The sequence below is a fragment of the Carcharodon carcharias genome, chromosome 30 (genome assembly GCF_017639515.1).
Source record: "Carcharodon carcharias isolate sCarCar2 chromosome 30, sCarCar2.pri, whole genome shotgun sequence".
Taxonomy (NCBI): domain Eukaryota; kingdom Metazoa; phylum Chordata; class Chondrichthyes; order Lamniformes; family Lamnidae; genus Carcharodon; species Carcharodon carcharias.
Window position 1 is genome coordinate 11,907,944 of NC_054496.1, and position 24,820 is coordinate 11,932,763.

At 44.6% G+C, this 24,820-nt stretch overlaps 2 protein-coding genes across 3 annotated transcripts in view; both read left to right on the forward strand.

The window, feature by feature from the left end:
- Positions 1-579: 579 nt before the first annotated feature.
- LOC121271352 (microfibril-associated glycoprotein 4-like) lies at positions 580-11,458 on the forward strand. The gene is made up of 5 exons (XM_041177304.1): positions 580-693; positions 1,225-1,400; positions 2,603-2,699; positions 6,143-6,325; positions 10,974-11,458. The coding sequence occupies exons 2-5, from the start codon at positions 1,374-1,376 to the stop codon at positions 11,234-11,236; spliced, it is 570 nt and encodes a 189-aa protein (XP_041033238.1). The 5' UTR covers positions 580-693; positions 1,225-1,373; the 3' UTR covers positions 11,237-11,458.
- A 6,274-nt stretch (positions 11,459-17,732) lies between these two features.
- Positions 17,733-24,820, forward strand: part of LOC121271421 (shiftless antiviral inhibitor of ribosomal frameshifting protein homolog) — a 24,194-nt gene continuing 17,106 nt past the window's right edge. For both annotated transcript variants that reach the window (XM_041177424.1, XM_041177425.1), the window contains exons 1-2: positions 17,733-17,873; positions 18,099-18,246. In XM_041177424.1, the coding sequence (XP_041033358.1) occupies positions 17,841-17,873; positions 18,099-18,246 (181 nt within the window). In that variant the 5' untranslated portion in view covers positions 17,733-17,840. The remainder of the gene's footprint in view (positions 17,874-18,098; positions 18,247-24,820) is intronic.

Genomic DNA, 24,820 nt, shown 5'->3' on the forward strand with positions numbered 1-24,820 from the left:
GGGTTAAAACCGAGCAGAAGCCCACAGGATGTTTTCCAGAGATTAGGAGAGACAACCAAACATTTGGTTGAAGGGTTGGACTTTATATCATAGTTTTTAATACCAGAGCTGCAAAATCATACCCTGTCAGGGGAGGCTAAACAAGCTGAGTGTCTTGACTCTTGAAAAGAGAAGGTTGAGGAGTGAACTAATCATGTTCTTTATTAAAGATTTTAATAGATTAGACACAGAAAGGGAAGAAAAAAACAAAACTAGGAGCCATCAATATAAGACAGTCACCAAGAAATCCAATCGGGAATTCAGAAGAAACAGTTTTACCCAGAAAGTGGTGAGAATGTGGAACTCGCCACCACAGGGAGTGGTTGTGGTGAAGAGCATAGATTTATCGAAGGGGAAGCTAGATAAACACATGAGGGAGAAAGGATTAGAAGGCTGTGTTGATAGATTTAAATGAGAAAAGATGGGAGGAGGCTTGAGTGGAGCGTAAACACTGGTATAGACTGATTGGTTCCAATGGCCTGCTTCTGTACCGTCTCTTCCTTGTAATACTATGTAAAAGAGGAAAGGTGTGGAGATGTAGAAGAATTTAAACACAGAGTAGCAGTGGGAAAGGCCCAGAGGACCGTAAAGTTTGCTGCTGGGTTGCAATGGCGGAGGAACCGAAGTAGAGGCAGAGCAGCCAGTGTTATGGAGGTGAAAGTGAACATTCTTACTAATGGAAGCAACTCAAAGTCTGCAGCTCAGCTCCGGACATTGAGAAAGTGTCCAGGGAGAGAGCGTCTCCAAATCCGAGGATGTTGTTTGTGGCTTTGGTTTGGACCAAATCAGCGCAGGGAGGAAGAGTCTGTTAGAGTTCCTTATGAGGAAGAGGCACAAGCTGAAAGCAGCTGACCAAAGCACGATTGAAAAGACAGAGAGAGACAAGGGATGTTGCAATGGGTAGAGGGTTTGCGGTGAGAGAGAGGGATCAGCTACCAGATGATAGGCGTGTTTTTACATGGAGTCCGAGAGAGCCTGTCCACCAGGGGGAACAGCACTTGGGTCTTGGATGAACTTAGGTTATACGGAGATTTGAGGGGGAAAAGAAAGGGGGAACCAACCCTGTTAAAGGCAGCTTTAACAATGGTGGGGACGTGGATGATCCACTCAAAGCCAAAGGAGGTGGTAATTCCCAGAATGTCCACAACTAATCCTTTCCACTTATAACTTTTTGATTCCACACAGGGACAAGTCAAAGAACCTGGAACGATGAGCTTCCTGGCCATAATCTCGCAATGGATTGCATGGATATTTATCACTAAGGACTTCATACAAGTGGCGTTTACCAGATCTACCCTTCCGGGCCTTTCCTTCCACTGAATGTCTACTGTGACATGGAGAGTGATGGTGGAGGGTGGACTGTAAGTTGGTGTTTTATGTTATTTGGACTGCTTTTTGTCCGTAATCTTCCTCCCATCCGAAGGTGCCTGGGGACAAGTTATACAGTTTTTCACTGTCTGTCCATTTCATCGTTTGCAAGATAGTGATTGTTGACAGGCCATTCAGCCAGTGCTGCTGCTTCCACGCGTGTCCACGCGTGTATGTTGCAGTGGCGCTCACTGAACGATTTTTCTTTTCTTCTCTAGCCACTCACTCTCTTCCTTGGCTGAGAGCAGCTGACAGACCAAGGAATTGAACCGAGCATCATCCTGATTTTCTTGACTATTTACCACTGCGTTCGGTGTTCCTCCTGTGGAATTTGAGGAAAACTTTTTATCTTAATGTAATCCAGTAGTAGAATGGGCCAGAACAATGTCACCTCACGTTTGGAGTTTGGGTTGGACTGATGGAATGGAACTCTCCTCTCCCTTTTTTATTTTTGCACTTCTCCAATTCTGACCTCTTACACCTTCCCGACTTTCAATGCTCCACCATTGGCGGCTGTGCCTTCAGCTGCTGAGGCCCATCCAGATTCAAGAGTTCCCAAAACTCGGAAATATCTCCCTTGATTGAGGGTAGGATTGGTGGCTCGAGCATTTTTATTCTTTCGCAGATATGGGCATCGCTGGCTAGGCCAGCAGGTTTTTGCCTGTCCCTAATTGTCACTGAAACAGTGAATACTGAGCTGCTGTGTTCCGTGATATCCAGAGAAACTTTACAGCATTGTGGCCATACAGTTAAAGACCTTGCGCAACTCAAAATGCAACAGAGAGAATGTCCGATTTGGGAAACCAATTGTGCACCAAAAGATGGAGACAAGAAGGTCGTGAGCAGGCTGTGAGTGTCCACAAAATTAATTAACTTCCTTGTGAAGTACATAGATGGATGCATTTTTCCTATGAATCGGTGAGGACAAGGGTCAGTAGCAGGGTTTTATCTTCGACCCCCGTGACCTGGTCATTAACACATTGCTGCTTGTGGGATCTTGCTGCGCACAAGTTAACAGCTGCATTTCCTACATTACAACAGCGGCTGCACCTCAAAAATCTTTCAAGTGCTTTTGGGTGCCCTGAGGTTGGGAAAGGGGCTACAGAAATGCAAGACACTTCATTGTCTTCATGGGAAGCTACATGGCTGGGATTTGTGACCAAGTGTGGTGACTCCTCTATCTCGTGTTTCCAAGGTGTTTCAGAAAAGAAAGGATGGTTCTGTTGACTTCTACAGAGGATGGGACGATTATAAACGGGGTTTTGGCGCAGCAGATGGTGAATATTGGCTGGGTGAGTAGGGGATGGAAGGTTATGTACTCAACTATTATTGGTTATTTTCATAGAATCATGCAGCAAAGAGGCTATTCAGCCCATTGTGCCTGTGTTGGCTCTTTGAAAGAGTTATCCAATTATAGCCCCATTTCCCATCTCTTTCCCATAACCCTTCAGCTTTTTCCTTTTCAAGTATTTATCCAATTTTCTTTTGAAAGTTACTTTTGAATCTGCTTCCACCGCCTTTTCAGGTAGTGCATTCCATAACTCATAGTGTTTAAGAGAAAATTTCTCCTCGTCCTCTTCTCATTTATCTTAAATCTGTTTGCTTCTGCTTACTGGCCCTCCTGCCAGTGTAAACAGTTTCACTCTATTTACTCTATCAGAACCCCTCTGAATTTTGACTAACTCTATTGAATCTCCCCACAACCTTCTCTGCTCTAAGGAGAACCAAAGTTTGGACCTTCTCTGGATCAATTGAAGATTTTTTAAAGTGTTTTTTGGCTAGTGTAAACCTAAAAGATGTACCTTACAGCAATAACCCTGTCAAAGGCAAGCAATAGATTAGATTAGCTTTAAGGCAAAACAACTTTAATGCAAAAAAAATTGTTCCATCATCTTTAACATTTTCTCTAGCTGTCCAGTTTTTACTACTTGTGGTTAAATTTCTTCCTTACCCAAAACAGAGCTGGGCCAACCTTTGATGTGATGTGACACGTCACAACATAAATGGGATTGTTGCCCTTGCCTCTGGCTCCATCATACTGGAACATCAATTTAACAAGTGGATTTTTGCCATTGAGTGTTCATATGTATCCCCATTAATGTGTGTATGGTATTGTAGTAATTATGGTCCAGAAGCACCAATCAACTAGTAGTGGCAACCTGAGAGTTGAGAGTTGAAATTCACAAGCTAGAGTTATTAGGGCACAGAAGGAGGCCATTCAGCCCATCGAAGCAGTTTCTTATCACCCAACTCCATGCGCTAGCCACATGTACACTATAGCCCAAATAATTTTGCTCCTCTTTTCAGCAGATACAGCTTTCAATAAACTGCAGTGAGGTGGCCCCATCACTCAGCTGGGACGCCAACACTATTTCAGCTGTGAACTCAACCAGGTATCCCTGGTTCTGCAGGGAAAGTGTGAAACACTCAGGGGAGGTACACTATAAGGTCAAGGCCTTGTCATACCTTGATATCCATGCACCCAGGGAGCTGACCATAGAAAAGTTACGGTGCAGAAAGATTCCATTCAGACCATCGCTGGTCAACTAGCCCCAATATACCTGTCCACTGTTACAATGTGGCAGATGATGAGTGCCAAACAGATCAAATCCACAAGGGAAACTTGATCAGGCTATGACAACGATTTTGCAATTTGTATTTATTTCAAGATGCGTGCCCTGAATTCAGAAGAGTTTTTTTTTAAAACTAAGTTAAAATATTTATTAACAAAAGAAAAGATTTCAAGCACATACATAGGTCTGCAAATTACTACTATAATAACTCCTAAAATCCCTAATTAACCTGGCTTCCAGTTATACCCCTGTTAAGGCAACGGTTAAAAAGATAGATTTTAAACAGATCCAGCAAGTTAGCGCAAAACACTAGACAGTAGAATTCAAAGTGGCTTTCCCCAGCTTCGGTTTCTGTAGACAGCAGGCTTAATGCACAAATACAGAGGTTTCTCACTTCTGTTCAATCTTACAATGCCTTCCCTGACACATAGCCTCATTCTCCTTTATACATGTTTCTCCCATTTAATGTGTAAATTCCATTGTCTTTGGAACTTTACCTTTCTCATAATATAAAACTTTTCATGTTGCCACTATTTTTGTCAATAGCCTTTGAGAAAAATAAACACGTTCCTCAGCTTGGTTGTCTGGCTGTTTGTAAACAGACGGAGGCCCCTTTGAAAACCAAACTTCCCTTTATCTATCTACAAATGCAAGTTCCCTTTACACCTTACATGCTAAGTCCCCGACCATGTTTACTCATTGACATATTAAAGACACTTCTACACCTTACTTCTTTTGATACTCCAACTTGCAGTCTGCTTGGCTACTAGATGTAACTAAATCTCACACACAGATAGAACAACACAGACTCCCATAAACCTACTTCACACTAACCCAGAAAAATATTATGAAAATTATTATGCCTCATGACACCACTTTCTAAAGGACCTCAACTTCAAAGTACCCATCTTCAAAATATATTTTGCAGGCTCTGTTGGCTGCAGAAACACACCAGTTATTTGTTGAACCATTTATACAGAGTCTGTTTTAAGTACCTTCCACAATAACCTATCCAAATATCCTTAGCCTTTGATGAAAAAGTTCCCCCATAATTATCCTCTTCACTCCAATCTAGTCATCAATTTCTGCCCTCTGCAACTAAAATTTCAACCAAGTGAACAATCTGCCTTAGTTACCTCTGCCAGTCCACTTTGGGATTGGGAAACCTTTAATTCCATCATCTTCTAGTCTCTATGTCTAATAAAATGAAGGGAAATGGTCAAAAGCCTTTTCTCTCACCGCACTATTTTGAAAATGCAGGGATATTCACCCTCATGTCTTGAACAATAGTTATCCCTCCATAAAAATTGCTGCTGTTACATCTACTACTTTTAAAACTGAGATTACACTGGACCGACAGACGGCCAGTTACGTGTTGACTGAACCTCTGTCCGTTAAATTAAAAGCAAAATACTGCAGATGCTGGAAATCTGAAACAAAAACAAAAATTGCTGGAAAAACTCAGCAGGTCTGACAGCATCTGTGGAGAGGAAGACAGAGTTAACGTTTTGAGTCCGTATGACTCTTCTTCAGATCTAAAGAGAAATAGAAATGTGGTGAAATATAAGCTGTTTAAGGGGGGGTGGGGGGGGGAACAGGTGGAGCTGGATAGAGGGCCAGTGATAGGTGGAGGCAAAGGGGAGATTGCCAAAGACATCATAAAATGTCAAAGGGGTTTTGATGGTGGTGATAAAGTTGTCTGTCTGTTAAAATTCGGCTTGCCTGTCCTGCTGGAAACTAAAGGTTTAACCCCCCCGACCCTCCCCCATGGTCCACCCTTTGGAAAGTGGGAAAGTCAGCTGCAAACAGCCTGTGCTGACAGATCACTCAGGGCATTTCAGGATGGACAACAAATGCCAGCCTTGCCAGTGATGCCCTCATCCCGAAACAGGGGTTACGATCACAAAGCAAACAACAGACAAATAACTTGTGGGGAACCAACAGCCCAGCTGATTGTGGCCAACGGCACGAGGGATTACTGTGTCCTTCAAGGGGTGTCAGGTCCCCCTCCGAACTTGCCTCGGCTTTTAGAGCTCTGCATTGGTCATCCTTCTTTGCAAAGAAGAACAATTGTCACATTGTGACCGAGATGATGTTAAGTGAAACCGTGTTCTCTCAGCCACTTAGCAACAATTCTCTCTCTGTTATCTACTTCCATTCAGGTCTGGAGAACATACACTCGTTAACAGCCAGGAGGCAGTATGAGCTGAGAATTGACTTGGAAGACTTTGAGAACAAAACTGTGTACGCAAAGTACAAGGAGTTTGCTCTGTCACCCAACACCATTAATGCAGAAGAAAATGGCTACAGGCTGCAGGTGCTGGGCTTCATCGATGGAGGAGCAGGTATTTAATCTCCCAAAGAGCTCCATTAGACCTACTCTGTTCCCCTTACCTGGGTTACAGCTGTGGCTCAGTGGGAAGCAATCTCATCTCTGAGTCAGAAGGTTGCGTGTTCAAATCCTACTCTAGAGACTTGAGCACTAACTCTAGGGTTGACAGTTCCAGTGCAGGACTGAGGTAATGCTATACTGTCAGAGGTGCTGTCTCTCAGGTGGGAATGTTAAGCACTCTTAGGCGAACAAAGAAGATCCCTAGGAACTATTACCAAGAAGAGTAAAGTGACTTCTCCCTTGTGTCTTGGACAATATTAATTCTACAACCATCATTAAAACGGAATATCTCTTGCTGCATTCTCTATATTATAACAGTAACTACACTTTAAAAAGTACTTCACTGTTTGTAAGGCACCTTGGACCGTTGTTAAGCAACCTGGGACATGCTTGAACGGTGTTGAGTTAGCTGTTATGGATAGGCCAGTGCGATTGGCCTAACGCCTCTCAGCCAGCTGCTTGGTTGACCGCACTATCCAAGCTTGAAACTAATTGTCCACTTTTTGTGCAGAAGCTCTGATCCACCAAAAGCAGAAATCTAACCTCTGCAATTGGCTGCATAAATGAGGGGATAAATCACCTGGGGGGGGTGGGGGTGTGGGGGTTCGGGGAGGAGCACCCAATTGCTGCCCAGCGATCTCAGCTGGAAGACCCACCTCTTAAATATTGAATGAGGATAGGGGCCAAGCACAGCTGCGATGCACCTTGTGGTTGAAGAACCGCTTGGCCAAATAGCCGACGATCCGAGGGAAATGGGCTGGAGAGGGGGCATAAAAACAAAGAAATAAAAACAAAAAAAAATGCGGATGCTGGAAATCCAAAACAAAAACAGAATTACCTGGAAAAACTCAGCAGGTCTGGCAGCATCGGCAGAGAAGAAAAGAGTTGACGTTTCGAGTCCTCATGACCCTTCAGCAGAACTTGAGTTCGAGTCCAAGAAAGAGTTGAAATATAAGCTGGTTTAAGGTGTGTGGGGGGCGGGGAGAGAGAGAGAGAGAGAAGTGGAGGGGGTTGGTGTGGTTGTAGGGACAAACAAGCAGTGATAGAAGCAGATCATCAAAAGATGTCACAAACAACAGAACAAAAGAACACATAGGTGTTAAAGTTGGTGATATTATCTAAACGAATGTGCTAATTAAGAATGGATGGTAGGGCACTCAAGGTATAGCTCTAGTGGGGGTAGGGAGAGCATAAAAGATTTAAAAATATTTAAAAATAATGGAAATAGGTGGGAAAAGAAAAATCTATATAATTTATTGGAAATAAACAAAAGGAAGGAGGAAACAGAAAGGGGGTGGGGATGGAGGAGGGAGCTCAAGACCTAAAGTTGTTGAATTCAATATTCAGTCCGGAAGGCTGTAAAGTCCCTAGTCGGAAGATGAGGTGTTGTTCCTCCAGTTTGCGTTGGGCTTCACTGGAACAATGCAGCAAGCCAAGGACAGACATGTGGGCAAGAGAGCAGGGTGGAGTGTTAAAATGGCAAGTGACAGGGAGGTTTGGGTCATTCTTGCGGACAGACCGCAGGTGTTCTGCAAAGCAGTCGCCCAGATTACGTTTGGTCTCTCCAATGTAGAGGAGACCACATTGGGAGCAATGAATGCAGTAGACTAAGTTGGGGGAAATGCAAGTGAAATGCTGCTTCACTTGAAAGGAGTGTTTGGGCCCTTGGACAGTGAGGAGAGAGGAAGTGAAGGGGCAGGAGTTACATCTTTTGCGTGGGCATGGGGTGGTGCCATAGGAGGGGATTGAGGAGTAGGGGGTGATGGAGGAGTGGACCAGGGTGTCCCAGAGGGAGCGATCCCTATGGAATGCTGATAGGGGGGTGAAGGGAAGATGTGTTTGGTGGTGGCATCATGCTGGAGTTGGCAGAAATGGAGGAGGATGATCCTTTGAATGCGGAGGCTGGTGGGGTGATAAATGAGGACAAGGGGGACCCTATCATGTTTCTGGGAGGGAGGAGAAAGCGTGAGGGCGGATGCACGGGAGATGGGCCTGACACGGTTGAGGGCCCTGTCAACGACCGTGGGTGGAAAACCTCGGTTAAGGAAGAAGGAGGACATGTCAGAGCAACTGTTTTTGAATGTAGCATCATCGGAACAGATGCGACAGAGGCGAAGGAACTGAGAGAATGGGATGGAGTCCTTACAGGAAGCGGGGTGTGAGGAGCTGTAGTCGAGGTAGCTGTGGGAGTCGGTGGGTTTGTAATGGATATTGGTGGACAGTCTATCACCAGAGATTGAGACAGAGAGGTTAAGGAAGGGAAGGGAAGTGTCAGAGATGGACCACGTGAAAATGATGGAGGGGTGGAGATTGGAAGCAAAATTAATAAATTTTTCCAAGTCCCGACGAGAGCATGAAGCAGCACCGAAGTAATCATCGATGTACTGGAGAAAGAGTTGTGGAAGGGGGCCGGAGTAGGACTGGAACAAGGAATGTTCCACATACCCCATAAAGAGACAGGCATAGCTGGGGCCCATGCGGGTACCCATAGCCACACCTTTTATTTAGAGGAAGTGAGAGGAGTTGAAGGAGAAATTGTTCAGCGTGAGAACAAGTTCAGTCAGACAGAGGAGAGTAGTGGTGGATGGGGATTGTTCGAGCCTCTGTTCGAGGAAGAAGCTAAGGGCCCTCAGACCATCCTGGTGGGGGATGGAGGTGTAGAGGGATTGGACGTCCATGGTGAAGAGGAAGCGGTTGGGGCCAGGGAACTGGAAATTGTTGATGTGACGTAAGGTGTCAGAGGAATCACGGATGTAGGTGGGAAGGGACTGGACAAGGGGAGAGAGAAGGAGAGAGAAAGGAGTCAAGATAACGAGAAATGAGTTCTGTGGGGCAGGAGCAAGCTGAGACGATCGGTCTACCGGGGCAGTTCTGTTTGTGGATTTTGGATAGGAGATAGAAGCCCGAGTTTGGGTGACTATCAGGTTGGAAGCTGTGGGAGGAAGATCCCCAAAGGAGATGAGGTCAGTGACAGTCCTGGAAACAATGGCTTGATGTTCAGTGGTGGGGTCATGGTCCAGGGAGAGGTAGGAGGAAGTGTCTGTGAGTTGACGCTCAGCCTCCGCGAGGTAGAGGTCAGTGCGCCAGACAACAACAGCGGGTTTGATGACAATGTCAGGGTTGGACCTGAGAGAATGGAGTGCAGTAAGTTCAGAGAGAGAGAGATTAGAATGGGTGAGAGGAGCAGAGAAATTGAGACGACTAATGTCATGCCGACAGTTCTCAATGAAAAGATCAAGAGAAGTTAAGAATCCAGAGGGAGGGGTCCAGGTGGAGGGAGAATATTGGAGGTGGGTGAAAGGATCCATTGAATGGGGAGAGGACTCCTGCCCAAAGAAGTGAGCCCAGAGACGAAGACGGTGGAAGAAGAGTTCAGCATCATGCCGAGCCCGAAATTCATTGAGGTGAGGGCGTAAGGGTATGAAACTAAGTCCTTTGCTGAGCACTGAACGTTCAGCATCAGAGAGGGGAAGGTCAGGGGGTATAGTGAATACACGGCTGGGGTTGGGATTGGAAGAAAGGATGGGGACGGAGGGACAGGCAGGGGTGGAGGGTCCTAGATGGGTGTTGGTGTCGATGAGTTGTTGCAGCTTGCATTCCTTAGCACTTGAGAGAAAGAGAAAAAGTTTCTTGTTGAGGCGTCGGATGAGCCGAAGGATAAAATGAAACTGGGGGCACGCGCAGCTTTGTTAAAGGGTACAGCGGTGCTGCTGGAGGGAGAGGTCGAGTGTGTTCATATGGCGGCGCATGGCACTGAGTGTGGATTTCAGAATGTGACGGGAACAGCAGTCCGAGAAACGTTTTATGTCCCGGAGATACCTGTAATCCTGGGTGGGTTCGAAACATGAGGGGTGGAATTTCAGTTGAAATCCACGTGGGGTAAGTCAGAGACGGAGACAGTCACTGAGAAAGGAGATATGGCTGTGAAAGCGGGTTTTAGTAAACACCTTGTCAAACACCAGGAGGGAAATGGAAAGCAATGAAGATGAGCAAGGCAAAAGAGAGGAACGGAAATCTTGTCGCAGAGACGAACAGAACTTCTGTTTCCCCCTTCCTTTTGTTTTTTTCCAATAAATTATATAGATTTTCCTTTTCCCACCTATTTCCATTATTTTTAAATATTTTTAAATCTTTTATGCTCTCCCCACCCCCACTAGAGCTATATCATGAGTGCCCTACCATCCATTCTTAATTAGCACATTCGTTTAGATAACATCACCAACTTTAACACCTATGTGTTCTTTTGTTCTGTTGTTTGTGACATCTTTTGATGATCTGCTTCTATCACCGCTTGTTTGTCCCTACAACCACACCAACCCCCTCCACTTCTCTCTCTCTTTCTCTCTCCCCCCCACACACCTTAAACCAGCTTATATTTCAACTCTTTCTTGGACTCGAACTCAAGTTCTGTCGAAGGGTCATGAGGACTCGAAACGTCAACTCTTTTCTTCTCCGCCGATGCTGCCAGACCTGCTGAGTTTTTCCAGGTAATTCTGTTTTTGTTTTGGAGAGGGGGCATGGTGAGTAAATCTTGTGTCTGGAGTGAAGCAAGATCTTTTGCTTCTGATTAACTGGCCTCCTCCGTGTGATTTGTTTTGCAGGTGACTCCCTTGCCTATCATCATGGACTCAAGTTCAGCACGTTTGACAGAAATCACCAGGGTCCCACCAACTGTGCACAGAATAACTGTGGGGCTTTTTGGTACAAGTCGTGTCACACCGCAAACCTGAATGGTCTTTACTTAAAAGGAGCCCATGCATCCTATGCAAATAGGCTCCATTGGGCCACATGGACTGGGTATTACTATTCCCTCAAAGCTACGACAATGAAAATGAGACCAATCTCTTTGCCTGATCCTCATTAGAAGGTGCAACCACAGTTCTCAATACCTAATTTGCAAACCATGATTGTTGTGTTCTACATCTCTCTTTAAATTCACGTTCCAGTTTCTCTTAAGTTCTGTTTGTAAAATTCGGGCTGCAGCACTTGCGTTTGCCTCTGGGGGCGCTACTGAGCACACTATGAAACTAGCTCGCTGTTGCCATCCTCTGATTCTCATTGGTACTGCCGCACACAAAAAAAAATCCATATGCGTTTTGTTCTGGACAAGGGTCAGATTGGTTATTTATTGACCTTATGTAAACAATGCTTGTTTCCTGTGAATGTATGGAATTTTTCTTTTCTTGGTCCACCAATGTTGGTCACTAGAAGCTATAGCAAAGAAAGAATTTGTATTTCACAACTTCAGTCTGTTCCTTTACAGCCAGCAAAGTACTTTATGAAATGCAATTGCTGTCCTAATGTGGGAAATGCTGCAGCCAATTTGCAGACAGCAAGCTCCCACACGCAGCAACGTGATAATGACCAGATCATTTGTTTTCATGATGTTGGTTGAGGAATGAATATTGGCCAGAGCAGTGGGGAGAACTCCCATTCTCTTCTTCGAAACAGAACCAAGGGATCTTTTACTTTTACCTGTGAGGGCCTCGGTTTAACATCTCATTCAGAAGACGGTATCTCCAACAGTGCAGCACTCCCTGGGCAAGAGTGTCAACCTTCGTTAGGTTAGGAGTGGAACTTGGATCTACAACCTTCTGACTCAGGGAAAGAATGCGTACTAACTCTTAAAACTGAGCAGCAGAGGGTTATTTTTGGCTACTAGCTTGCTCATCTTTCTGATATTGAACCAGAGTCTGGCTTTGGAATAGTTTAGATCCATCAAAAATTCTTTTTAAAAAGTCCTGTCTTCTAGCTGTATGATTCACCTGGGCTGGGCTGAACAAGGTTCCTTGTTTGTGTGCCGATATGCATGCGTGTGTCTGTATGCATGTGTGTGTCGATATGCACATGTGTGTGTGTGCACGTGTGTCACCATCTACGTCTGTGTATTTGTGCATATGTGTACGCATCTGTGTGCGTGTATATGTCAATTTGTGTGTGTGCGTGGATGTGTGTGTACACATCTGTGTGTGTGTATATGGGTCAGTCTGTGTGTGTGCATGGATGTGTGTGTACACATCGGTGTGTGTGTATATGTGCGTGGATGTGTGTGTGCATCTGTGTGTGCTTGTGTGGGTGCACGTATGCATAAGCATTTGTGTGTGTGTGTGTGTATATGTGTGTGCGCGTGCACACGCATGTATTTGTGTTTGTGCATACACATGTCCTGCTCATCACTATCCATTAAGAGAAATGGCAGGCTAATGCTTTAAGATTCTTCAGAAAAATTCTCCTTCATCTTCTCTTTGCACATCTTGACAGGCCCACTGCCTGTTTCAACATTTCCTGTTTCAGATTCGCAAAACTTCTTTTGATCTTCCTTTATTCATGGCTATTCCTAGTATCCAGGTAGCGTGTGCCTTCCAACCAATTCGTAGCCAATCAAGCTGATGCCAATCTTTCAAATCTGCAATGTGTGAGAAACTGGACCAGGGAATAACAATACACATTGTCCCTGACAGTTCCTAAAAAGGTAGGGTTTCTTTTCAAATTGGCCAAGGAGGTTATAAAGAAACTACAGCACAAAAACAGACCATTGGACCCAGTCAGGCACAGTAGAATAGTGGTTATGTTACTGGGCTAATAATTCAGTAGATGACAGTTCAAATCTGAGTCCACCTAACAAATGTGGAATTAAAAAAATTGAAAAAAAGTGATGATCACGAAACTACTAGACTGTTATTTTATAAAGAAAAACCCCATCTGGTTCACTAATGCCCCTCAGGAAAGGAAATCTGACACCCTAACCCGGGTTTGGCCCACATGGGGCTGCAGTGTGGTAACAGCCTGCATCGTCTACGAGATGCAGTGCAGCAACTCACCAGGGCACCTTCCAAGCCTGCGACTTCTACTTCGAACAACTTGGACGAAGGAGGGAAAGAGTCCATCAAGCTCCCCCTCTCCCGATCCAGCCGCCCGTGCGGTAAAGTGTGACCGTGGATATCAGGTGGGTGTAGGGCTGCACCTCATGGTCGAATTGCCTGCTGACGTTCGTTGCGTGTAGAAAGGCGTTGGGGGGGGGGTGTTGCCCAACATACTTAGAATGGGCAGAGCCTCCACTACAGGAGGGTGAGGAGGAAATTAACAGCTGATTGGATCCAACAACAACAACTTCCCTTTCGCAAGCACCTTCAAAAGAGGAAATGTCACAAGATTTTTTAGAGGCATGTAATCAGACAAGCTGGTGGGTCGCTGGTTTCTAGAGACAGCAGGGAACCTTGACTTCAAATAAAAAGCCAAAGGATAATGTAGCGCTTACTGAAGCAATTTTATCTCTGGTTGTCTCACCCAGCGAGACCTTCATAAAGTCACAATGGACATAAACATCCAATGAATCCATTTCACCCCCACCCCCCCACCCCCCGCCGCCCCCACAAGCTTGTCTTTCCAAACCTCTCACATTCTGTCAAGGTTGGTAATGTCAATCCTGGGGCTTATCCTTAATTCTGGCACCAAGTTATTTCCAGTTTGGGTATATCAGATTGAGTTTTTTTTAATATTCATTCATGGGATGTGAACTTCACTGGCTGGGCCAGCAGTTATTGCCCAGCCCTAATTGCCCTTGAGAAGGTGGTGGTGAGTTGCTTTTTTGAACCGCTGCAGTCCCTGTGGTGTAGGTACACCCACAGTTCTGATAGGGAGGGAGTTCCAGATTCTTGACCCAGAGACAGTGAAGGAACGGCCGATATATTTCCAAGTCAGGATGGTGTGTGGCTTGGAGGGGAACTTGCAGGTGGTGGTGTTCCCCATGTGTCTGCTGCCCTTGTCCTTCTAGATGGTAGTGGTTGCAGGTTTGGAAGGTGCTGTCTAAGGAGCCTTGGTGAGTTGATTCAGTGCATCTTATCGATGGTACACACTGCAGCTACTGAGCGTTGGTGGTGGAAAATTAATGTTTAAGGTGGTGGATGGGGTGCTGATTAAACGGGCTGCTTTGTCCTGGAATGTGTGAATTTTCTTGTGTTGTGGGAGCTGCACCCATCCAAGCGAATGGAGAGTACTTCATCACGCATCTGACTTGTAGATGGTGGACAGGCTTTGGGGAGTCAGGAGGTGAGTTACTCCTCTGTTCTGCCCCAGTACAGTGCCTTTGTTCCATCCCCTATATTTAATTCTCCATGTCAATCACCCTTTTAATTTGCCTGATTGAGACTGCCAAGGTGGTGCCCAACTTGATGCCAATGTGGTGCCCAACTTGATGCAGTTTTCTGGTGGAATTGTGAGTCGCACTAGGAACAAGGATGAGATTATCCAAACTCATATCACTCCGGACTCTTTCAACCAAAGGAGACTGAAGCATTTTGGAGGGGTTACACGCTGTGCTGAGCCAGTACATCCCTCAGTTCTCTGAGCAATTAACTTACTAACTGGGCGAGCAGTGACTATTTCCCCAACCCCTGGCAGTAGATACACCTCATCTCCAAGGGGAAAAATCCTCAAGTCCTAAGCTCAATTATATTATGTTTTTAAACCCACCATTCAATGCGGCTCAATCATGCACACTGAGAATAAAAGCTGTTGAAAGAATCTTCATTCTAATGGCCTGCTTTGAAATATTGGTATTTTTAAGCACTGCCAAGCAAGGACTGCCATAGTGCTATGACATGGCAGATGATGTGTGCCAGGCAGATCAGATCCACAAGGGAAACTTAATCATGCAGTCACAACTGTTTTGCCATTTGTATGTTATTCTAACATGCATGCCCCGAATTCAGAAGTAATAAGACTACCACAACTTCGGAGGTTTTTAGAAAACTAAATTAAATGTTTATTAACAAAAGAAAAGATTTCAAGCACATACATTAGTCTACAAACTACTACTATAATAACTCCTAAAACCCCTAATTAACCTGGCTTCCAGTTACACTCCCATTAAGGCAACAGTAAAAACAAATAGATTTAAACAGACCCAGGCAAAGCAACACAATACCCCTGGACAGTGGAATTTAAAGTGAGTTTTCTCAGTGTCAGTTCCTGTAGACAGCAACTTGATGTACAGAGGCCGTAGGCTTTTCACCCTTGTGTTAGATCTTAGAATTCCTTCTCCTCTTACACATAGCCTCGTCTCCTTTACATATGTTTCTCCCTTTTTAATGCAAATTCCATTGTTCTGATATGTCTTTGGAACTTTATCCCTCTAGTAATATAAATCTTTCATAATACTCATATTATCAGTAACATTTGGGAAGAATAAACACACTCTTAGCTTCTTCTAGCTAGGTATAATGTCCTACCATCCCTAATTTATCTATAAATGCAAATTTTCCTCACACCTCACATTCTAAAACTTCGGCCATGTTTACGTATTTAGCATTTCAAACCTAACTTCTTGTTGATGACTCAAATCCTTCAGACCAGTTGTCTCCAATTCAATTAAATCTCTCCCACACACACACACACCTACAGAGATGCAGGCTTTGAATTCAGTAGTAATAAGACCACTGAGTCTCAAGAGTTTTTTCTAAAACTAAATTAAACATTTATTATTACAAGAAGGATTGTAAGCACATACATATGTCTACCAAATTACTACTATAAAAACTACAAAATCCCCCAATTAATCTGACTCCTAGTTACACCTCCGTTAAGGTAACAGTAAAACACACAGAGTTAAACCCCTGACAAAGCGCCATCTGGACAGTCACATTCAAAATTAGTTTCTTTCAGCTCTGGGTCCTTGCAGACAGTGGCTTGAGGCTTACAGGCTGGAGGCTTTAGGTCTTAGCATCCCTTTTCCTTTTACCAACAACCTTCCCTTCCTTTATACACATTTTCCTCTTTGAATGAAAATTTTCATTTCATCACTAGGTTTTTGGAACTTCACCTCTTCTAACAATAGCACCAATTTTATTAGTAAGCTTTGGAAAACGTAAACACATTGTTTGGCTTCTTTTGGCTAGGTGTAATATTTCACCCATTCTTTTGAATGGTTTATTTAAAAATGCAAATTACCCCCTTGTCACCTATGTTTCTAAACTTCCCCATGTTTATCTAATTACCATTTCAAACCTACTCTTTTATACATCAAAGCCTCTAGACTAGCTGGTTTTAATCCAGTTAAGACACACACAAACACACATATGCACACAGACACCACTAAAACTCTATTTTAAAATAATTTCCAATAACATTACAGACATTATTATATCTTGATAGGGCTGTTTTGCCATGCTGAGCTGATGGTGCATGCCAGGCACAGAAACATGCTTGTCAACTGGGGAAGCAAGCATCAGCTAACCTGTTGCACCCCTCCCCCATTCCAAATTGCTGACCACTCAAAATGCACCTTCAATATAAGCCACGTGAAAAGGAATAATTATACTGAAAGTGCAATGGGACACAGTTTGTTGCTATCTGTACGTCCAACATGTCTTATGCTCTAACCTGAACTTTTTTGTTTATTCCTTTCATGGGATGTGGGCATCGCTGGCTAGGCCAGCATTTATTGCCCATCCCTAATTGCCCTTGAGAAGGTGTTGGGTGAGCTGCCTTCTTGAACCACTGCAGTCCATGTGGTGTAGGTACACCCACAGTGCTGTTAGGGAGGGAGTTCCAGGATTTTGACCCAATGACAGTGAAGGAATGGTGATGTATTTCCAAGTTAGGACGGTGAGTGGCTGGAAGGGGAACTTGCCAGTGGTGGTGTTCCCATGTATCTGCTACCCTTGACCTTCTAGATGGTAGTGCTCATGGATTTGGCAGGTGCTGTCAAAGGAACCTTGGTGAATTCCTGCAGTGCATCTTGTAGATGGTACACACTGCTGCTACTGTGCATCAGTGGTGGAGGGAATGAATATTTGTGGATGGGGTGCCAATCAAGCGGGGCTGCTTTGTCCAGGATGGTGTGGACCTTCTCGAGTGTTGTGGGAGCTGCACTCATCCAGGCAAGTGGGGAGTATTCAGGCAAGTGCATCCAAGCAAGTGGAGAGTGTTCCATCACACTCCTGACTTGTGCCTTGTAGATGGTGGACAGGCTATGGGGAGTCAGAAGATGAGTGACTGGTCGCAGGATTGGTAGCCTCTGACCTGCTCTTGTTGCCATTATATTTATATGGCTAGTCCAGTTCAGTTTCTGGTTAACGGTAACCCCCAGGATTTAAAAAAAACACATTTGAAATCATTTACATTCCAACTATTGCTCATGATTTACGTTCCATGATAATTAGTCATTGTTGATTTTTGCATGTGTAAAATTTTTGCCATGATAATTTCGGAAGTTAAATATTTAATCCTAATTATTTATTTTTTTTTGGTAGAACTATTTTAAGAAGCAGAAGTTCTCCTGACTAACACCTCGGATAAAGCTCCGCTGCTTCTTTAAATTCGGGTTCTAACCTCCGGAGATGAAACTGAAAGTAAAAAATAATACAGTCAGGAAATTGCGTTTGATGGAAAGGGGGAAATAAACAGTGCAGGTTAAACCTCTGAGGCTGCTTCGGATATTCTGAATTTGTTTGCTTTTTAATCCTAACATGGCCCACCGAGAGTTGAGAGAAAAAGTCGAGGTGATTATTTAGATATACTCCAGGGTGGGTTTGCGGTTGGGGTGATTTTTCTTCTCTAACACTTTTTCTCGGGTTGAGTAACTCCAGCGAGAAGCTGAACGTCTTTGACCTAATTCTGCCTTTTCTTTCCTTCCCACCCCGCCTCCTCTCCCCTCTCTGTTTGTTGTTGTTCTTCTTACATCCCCGCCCTTGGCCGCTGGACCTCTTCAAACAATTCGCTATCAGCTGGAGAAGAGTGTCAGGAGGTTTCGAGAAATGTTCCAAGGGAAGGTGGCCTTGGAACTGGCGGTGCTGCTCATGAAGAGGTACCACAGTAACTACCAGCTGGTAACCAAGCACATAATCCTGATGGTCACAGACCAGGAGTCTGGTGGTAAGTGGATTCCCCTCACTGCCTCATCTGTGTCAGTAGGCTCCCAAATCACTTTCTCCCATTTACACATTTCTAACTTCAAGATTCTCAACCTGTTGCTCCAACCCCTCCATTATTTCTCCCCTCTCTATCCCTGTGTCACCTTGCAACCATTCAATATCCATTGAGTTCCTCCAAATCCTTTTGCCCCCGCTGTTGGTAGCCATACCTTCTGCTCTTGGTCCCCGCTCTTTCCCAACACTCTCGGCCTCACTCTCCCTAGCCCTTTAAGATGCTCTTTAACATCCACCTCCTTGGCCACCTGCCCTTGTTGCTCCTCTGCTGGCCCATTGTCAAGTATTGTTTGATTAAGCTGCTATGAAACACCTTGGGATGTTTTACTAGGTTAAAGGCACTCTAAGTTGAAAAGAGAAGCCAAATGCTTCTGGATGCTGGAAAATTGAAATATAAATGGCAAACGTCACTCAACAGGTCAGGCAGCAACTGTGGGGGGAGTAAAAAGAGTTGACACTTAAGGTCACTGACTTTTTACCAGATTCCATATAAATGTAAGTTGTTGCTGGACAAGAAAGAACAGGGGAATTCTCCCTGGTGTCCCGGCCAATATTTATCTCTCAATCAACATCACTGAAACAGATTTATCTGAGTCATTAATGGTGTTTATGGGAGTTTACAGTGTGCTAACTGACTGCTGCATTTCCTGTGTCTTAACAGTAACTGCACTTCAAAAAGTATTTAATTGGCTGTGATGTGCGTTGGGATGGCTTGAGGTGATGAAAGGTGCTATACGAATGCAACACTTTTTGCGAATTTGCTGTTTTGCCAAAGAGATAAAATATAGCAGCGTGAGTGTTTCCCTCAGCTTTGTTGAATGAAACAATTGTCAGGCCTGATGTTGAAAATGTGCAATAAATTTTCTAAGCTTGCTCTTGTGAACATGTCGCCTCATAAGCATGACCTCACTTATGGTTATTAAGCACCTCCACAGGCTAAGGAAAAGGACACAGATGATAATTTCAATTGAATTTGAATTGGGCAGGAATTAAGTGGATGAAATCCACCACCTTAGCACCCAATGGGGTAATCTACTCCTGGTACTACGACTGACATATGAGCAGTAGGCCATTTGACCCCTCTAGCCTGCTCCACTATTCAATAAGATTGTGGCTGATCTGGTCCCAACTCCACTTTCCTTCCTACCCTTTGACCTCCCTTGTCAATCAAGAATCTATCTAAATCAGCTTTAAAAAGATTCAATGACCATCACTCTCTGGAGATGAGAGTTCCACTGACTTCCGACCCTCTGAGAGAAAAAATTCTCCTCATTTCTGTTTTAAACGGGAGACCCTGTATTTTTAAACTGTGTCCCCTAGTTCTAGTCTCTCCCACAAGGGGAAACATGCACCCTGTCAAGTCCCTTCAGGATCTTATGTGATCACCTCTCATTCTTCTAAACACCAGTGGATACAGGCCCAGGCTGTCTAACCTTTCTTCGTAGGATAACTCCCCCACCTCGCCATCCCAGGAATCAGTCGACTGAATCTTCTCTGAACTGATTCTAAGCAATTATATCCTTTCTTAAATAACGAGAAAATTGTACACTGTAGACTAGATGTGGTCTCACCGATACCCTATACAACTGTAGTCAAGCATCCCTACTTTTACATTCCATTCCTCTTGCAATAAATGACAACATGCCATTTGCCTTCCTATTCTCTTGTTGTACTTGTATTCCGACTTTTTGTGATTCATAAACCAGGACACCCAGATCCCTCTGTACCTCTGTACTGCTCAAAGCCATCCCCATCTCCACCACATTTCCACCCATGGGATGAGTTTCCAGCACTGGGAACCCTGGTTGATTCCTATTTCCCCCATTCCCCTCCACATTAGACCAGAGAGCCCTGATGCTGTCTCAGCTCAGACCAGTTAACTTAGGCCTATGGTCAAACCTAGGTTTGTCCTGATCAATAAAGCTCAGTCCCACATTAAGCCAAGCCTTTAACAGCTGCTCGAGCAGTTTTGGCCCTGGGGTCTTGCAGTCACTGTGTAAAACATGTAAAAGTTTAATGTGCAAATACAGAGCAATTTATTCACTGTTCTGGAAGGACTCGTTACCATTTGGTGCATGAGGCAGTGGAATATTATCTGGGGATTGCTGTGGGTGGGTGTGTCTGGTAATGGTTAGGTTCCAGCCTTTGAAAGAAGTCATTATAAAGCAACAATTAAGTGTGTGCTTACTCTTTAATTAATTATGCTTAGCTTGAAACTTACAGGCTAAATTCTGGTAACTTCCACACTTGCAGCAATCTGTGTTTCTCAGTTTCCTTTCCATTAATAAATCTTACTGAAGGATTACAGTTGCTACATAACTCTTATAGCACTGAATGTGTATGTGTGTGTGTGTGTGTGTCTGTGTGTCTGTGCCTCCCTCTCACCTGCTTCTCCCTTAGTGACTACTCATGTTCACATTCAGCACACAGAGAGTAATACCCACGGGTAGCAGCGTGTGTCTTTTCTCTTTTTGTCTTTATCTCTTAGTTTTTGCCCCAAATGAAAGTTCCGGTACATGTTCTGTGGACAGCTAGTAATACTCACTTACAGCACTGTGTATGATTGTATTTCTCTGTATCATTGGCTGTACGTGTACCAAATAAACAATTGGCTAATAACTAAACTCAGTTCCACGCACAAGGTCCAGTAGTGTCTCTAATTGGGATAGCAGCCAGTGATTTAACTGGACAGTTAGACCCTGCTATAAAACAGTAGGTTGGCATTCAATGTTTTTGCAATTACTTTAAGGTTATATTAGTTTGAATCCTCCACTCATCTGCAGCAGCACCATGACACATAATACTCCCTAGGCCTTGCTCTCTCTTCTTGCCCTGAATAAAATCCGAATCTGCCCCTGCATCTAACTGTTTGAACACACTGCTCTTCCAACATGGCGAGTTCAGGCTGCATCCCATACATTCTGATCACCATCCCTCCCAGTGTTACCCTGTACTCTGTCCGGCTGGCCATCTTTATCGTACTGTGTATTTCTTAACATTTTATACAATAGGAAGGAAGAAATGACTTTTTTTGTTCTTTCATGGAATGTGGGTGTTGCTGGCTAGGCCAGCATTTATTGTCCATCCCTAATTGCCTTTGAGAAACTTATTGGCTTGCTAGGCCATTTCAGGGGGCACTTAAGAGTCAACCACATTGCTGTGGTTCTGGAATCACACCAGGCCAAACTGGGTAAGGACAGCAAATTTCCTTCCTTAAGGGACGTTGGTGAATCAGATGGGTTTTTATGACAATCATCAATGGTTTCATAGTCATCACTAGACTTTTAATTCCAGACTTCTATTGGATCTAAATTCCACCATCTGCTGTGGTGGGATTCAAACCCGGGTCCCCAGAGCATTACCCTGTGTCTCTGGATAACTAGTCCAGTGACGATACCACTACGCCACCACCTCCCCAACTCAGGATGGCGTGTGCCTTGGAGAGGAACTTGCAGGTGGTGGTGTTCCCATGCATCTGCTGCCCTTGTCCTTTTAGGCGGAAGAGGTCGCGGGTTTGGAAGGTGCTGTCAAAGGAGCCTTGCTGAGGAGTTGCAGTGCATCTTGTAGATGGTATACACTGCAGTCACTGTGCGTCAGTGATGGAGGGAGTGGATGTTTGTGTGGGGGGAGCCAATCAAGCGGGGCTGCTTTGTCCTGGATGGTGTCGAATTCCATGAGTGTTGTTGGAGCTGCACTCATCCAGGCAAGTGGAGAGTATTCCATCAAGCTCCTGACTTGTGCCTTGTAGATGGTGGACAGGCTTTGGGGAGTCAGGAGGTGAGTTACTTGCCACAGGGTTCCTAGCCTCTGACCTGCTCTTGTAGCCACAGTATTTATATGGCTGGTCCAGTTCAGTTTCCGATCAATGGTAACCCCCAGGATGTTGATCTTGAATTTAGATATCACTTTACCTGACCATCAAAAGTCACAAAGTGTTTCACAATCAATTAAGTACTATTGAAGTGTCACCGTTGTTGACTTGGAGGAAACATGGCAGCCAATTTGCACACAGCAAGCTTCCCCAAACAGCAATTTGATAATGACCAGATAATCTGTTTTTTGTGATGTTGATTGAGGGATAAATATTGGCCAAGACACCGAGGATAACTCCCTTGTTCTTCAAAATAGTGCCATGGAGTCTCTTACATCCAACTGAGAGGAGACAGGGCCTCAGTTGAACATCTCAGCTGAGAACAGGGTGCCTCTGACAGTGCAGCACTCCCTCAGTGTTGAACTGGCGTGGAGTTTTACGGTCCAGTCCTGGAGTAGGACTAAACTCAGAACCGTGTGAGTCAGAGTGCTACCGACTGAGCCACATCTGAAAGAGTGACTAATAAATGCAATAACGAATTCAGGAGAAACTTCTTTACCCAGGGAGTGGTGAAAATGTGGAACATACTACCTTAGGGGGTACTTGTGCTCAATGTAGCATAGATCTATTTAAGGGGAAACTAGATAAATGTATGAGGGAGAAAGGAATCAAATATACAGATATGATGAAATGAAGTGTCAACAGGAAACTAGACGTACCCTCCTGGGATCTGTCAGGTGGTTGCGTGATACAAATGAGTTACCCAGTGAACAGCTGCCGGTCTCTGTCTGTAGGTAATGATAATGACGCATAGATTTAAGGGAACTGGGGCCTTGGTAATTAGATTTGGTGGTTTTGCCACTAAGGGTCTGAACATTCTCGTGTAAGAGCGCTGTATGTTATGCACTCGATTGCTGGCTGAAGTGTGGGTTGTTATTACCTGGAGATGTTTAAAATTATGAAGGGGTATGATAGAGTTGTGGGGTGGGGGAGGTGACTCTTTCTGGTGATTAAAATTATGAAGGGGTACGATAGAGTTGGGGGGGTGGTGGAAGTGACTCTTTCTGGTGATTAAAATTATGAAGGGGTATGATAGAGTTGGGGGGGTGGAAAGTGACTCTTTCTGGTGATTAAAATTATGAAGGGGTACGATAGAGTTGGGGGGGGTGGTGGAAGTGACTCTGGTGATTGAAAGGTCTGTAATAATAGGGAGTACCATTTGAAGTGTAGTCACTGTTGTAATGTGGGAAACGCAGCAGCCAAGTTGCGCACAGCACAATCCCACAAACAGCAATGTGACAATGATCAGATAGTCTGTTTTCTCGATATTGATTGAGGGATAAATATTGGCCAGGACACTGGGAGAACTCCCCCCGCCCCTCTTCAAAATAATATCCTGGGATCTTTTACATGCACCTGAGAGGGCAGATGGGGCCTCGAATTTATATCTCATCAAAAAGATAGCAGCTCTGATAGGGCAGCACTCCCTCAGTACTGCATTTGACGTGTTGGTACAATTCTCCAGAGCAGGGTTGGCGATCCTTTTTCTAATCAAGGGCTACTCACACATAGACAATATCAGTTGCAGGTCACACACACATAAAAAACCAACTTAATTGATTTTTAGAGAGGAATACAGAAACGGTCAACTCACCCACTGCTTTAACGCGATGGCTGAGTTTGCTTTGCCTTAATGAGCCTCGATATTGTAGAGGCACGAACACTGGGGCTGTGACTGCCGCTGGTGGTGACCTAAGTAAGTGGTGGAGTTTGACTTGCCACCACCTTCCCAAGGGCAATTAGAGATGGGCAGTAAATGCTGGCCTGGCCAGTGATCCCCACATCCCACGAATGAACAATAAAGAGATGGCACAGTCTGCACTTGCCTCCCTTACTAAACTCGGTAAGGTCCTGGGACTAGGTTTCGTTATGGGGTGGTCCTCCAATATGCCCTGGCCGTCCTCCTTTCCTCATCCTCCAGGGATAGTAAGGTCCCGAGGCCAATCCCCACCGTGTTCCAGGAGAGCGGCAGCAAACAGAAACCCACAGGGGTGACTTTGAAAGGGCAAAACCGGGTCTGCATTGAACGCCAACTGAAACGGTAACAAAAAACGGGCGGGAATATCAAAGGATATGCCCCCTCCCCCCCATCAGGCAATGTGTACCCTTGAATGGTTTTTTTTTAAAAAAAACTCTCTCAATCAGGTAAACCGCTCAGGCGTCACTGAGTTCTGGATTTCCAACTCAGGACCAAAAACACCGAGAGTGTTAATGGCGGGACGGACAGAGAGGCGTTCTCTTCGCCACATTAAATAATAATAAAATATTAACCCCTTAGAGGCCATGTTAACACAGGGAGAGGGGGAGGGAGTGAAGGTACAATCTCATTCTACCCTAGGGGAGGTTTTGGTGAGTTTGAGCAGAGAAGTTAATATTCAGCCATCCCAAACAATACATAATCACTGTCAGGGAACTTCTACCCACCCACTGGAGGTCACCTTATGAGAGTCTTTGTCTCTGATGGGAGCAGGTTTGCTTTAAGATTAACTGACTTAACTGCAATAGCTTCTTCCCTGAACTCCTGAAGGAAATGTTCTTCTCACAGATGTGTTACTCTGAGTTAACCGTTAGTGCACAGAGATATTCAGAAACCCGATGTAGGCATTGTCAATAACACTGGGATAGCGCAGGGAGATGTAACAAACTGAAA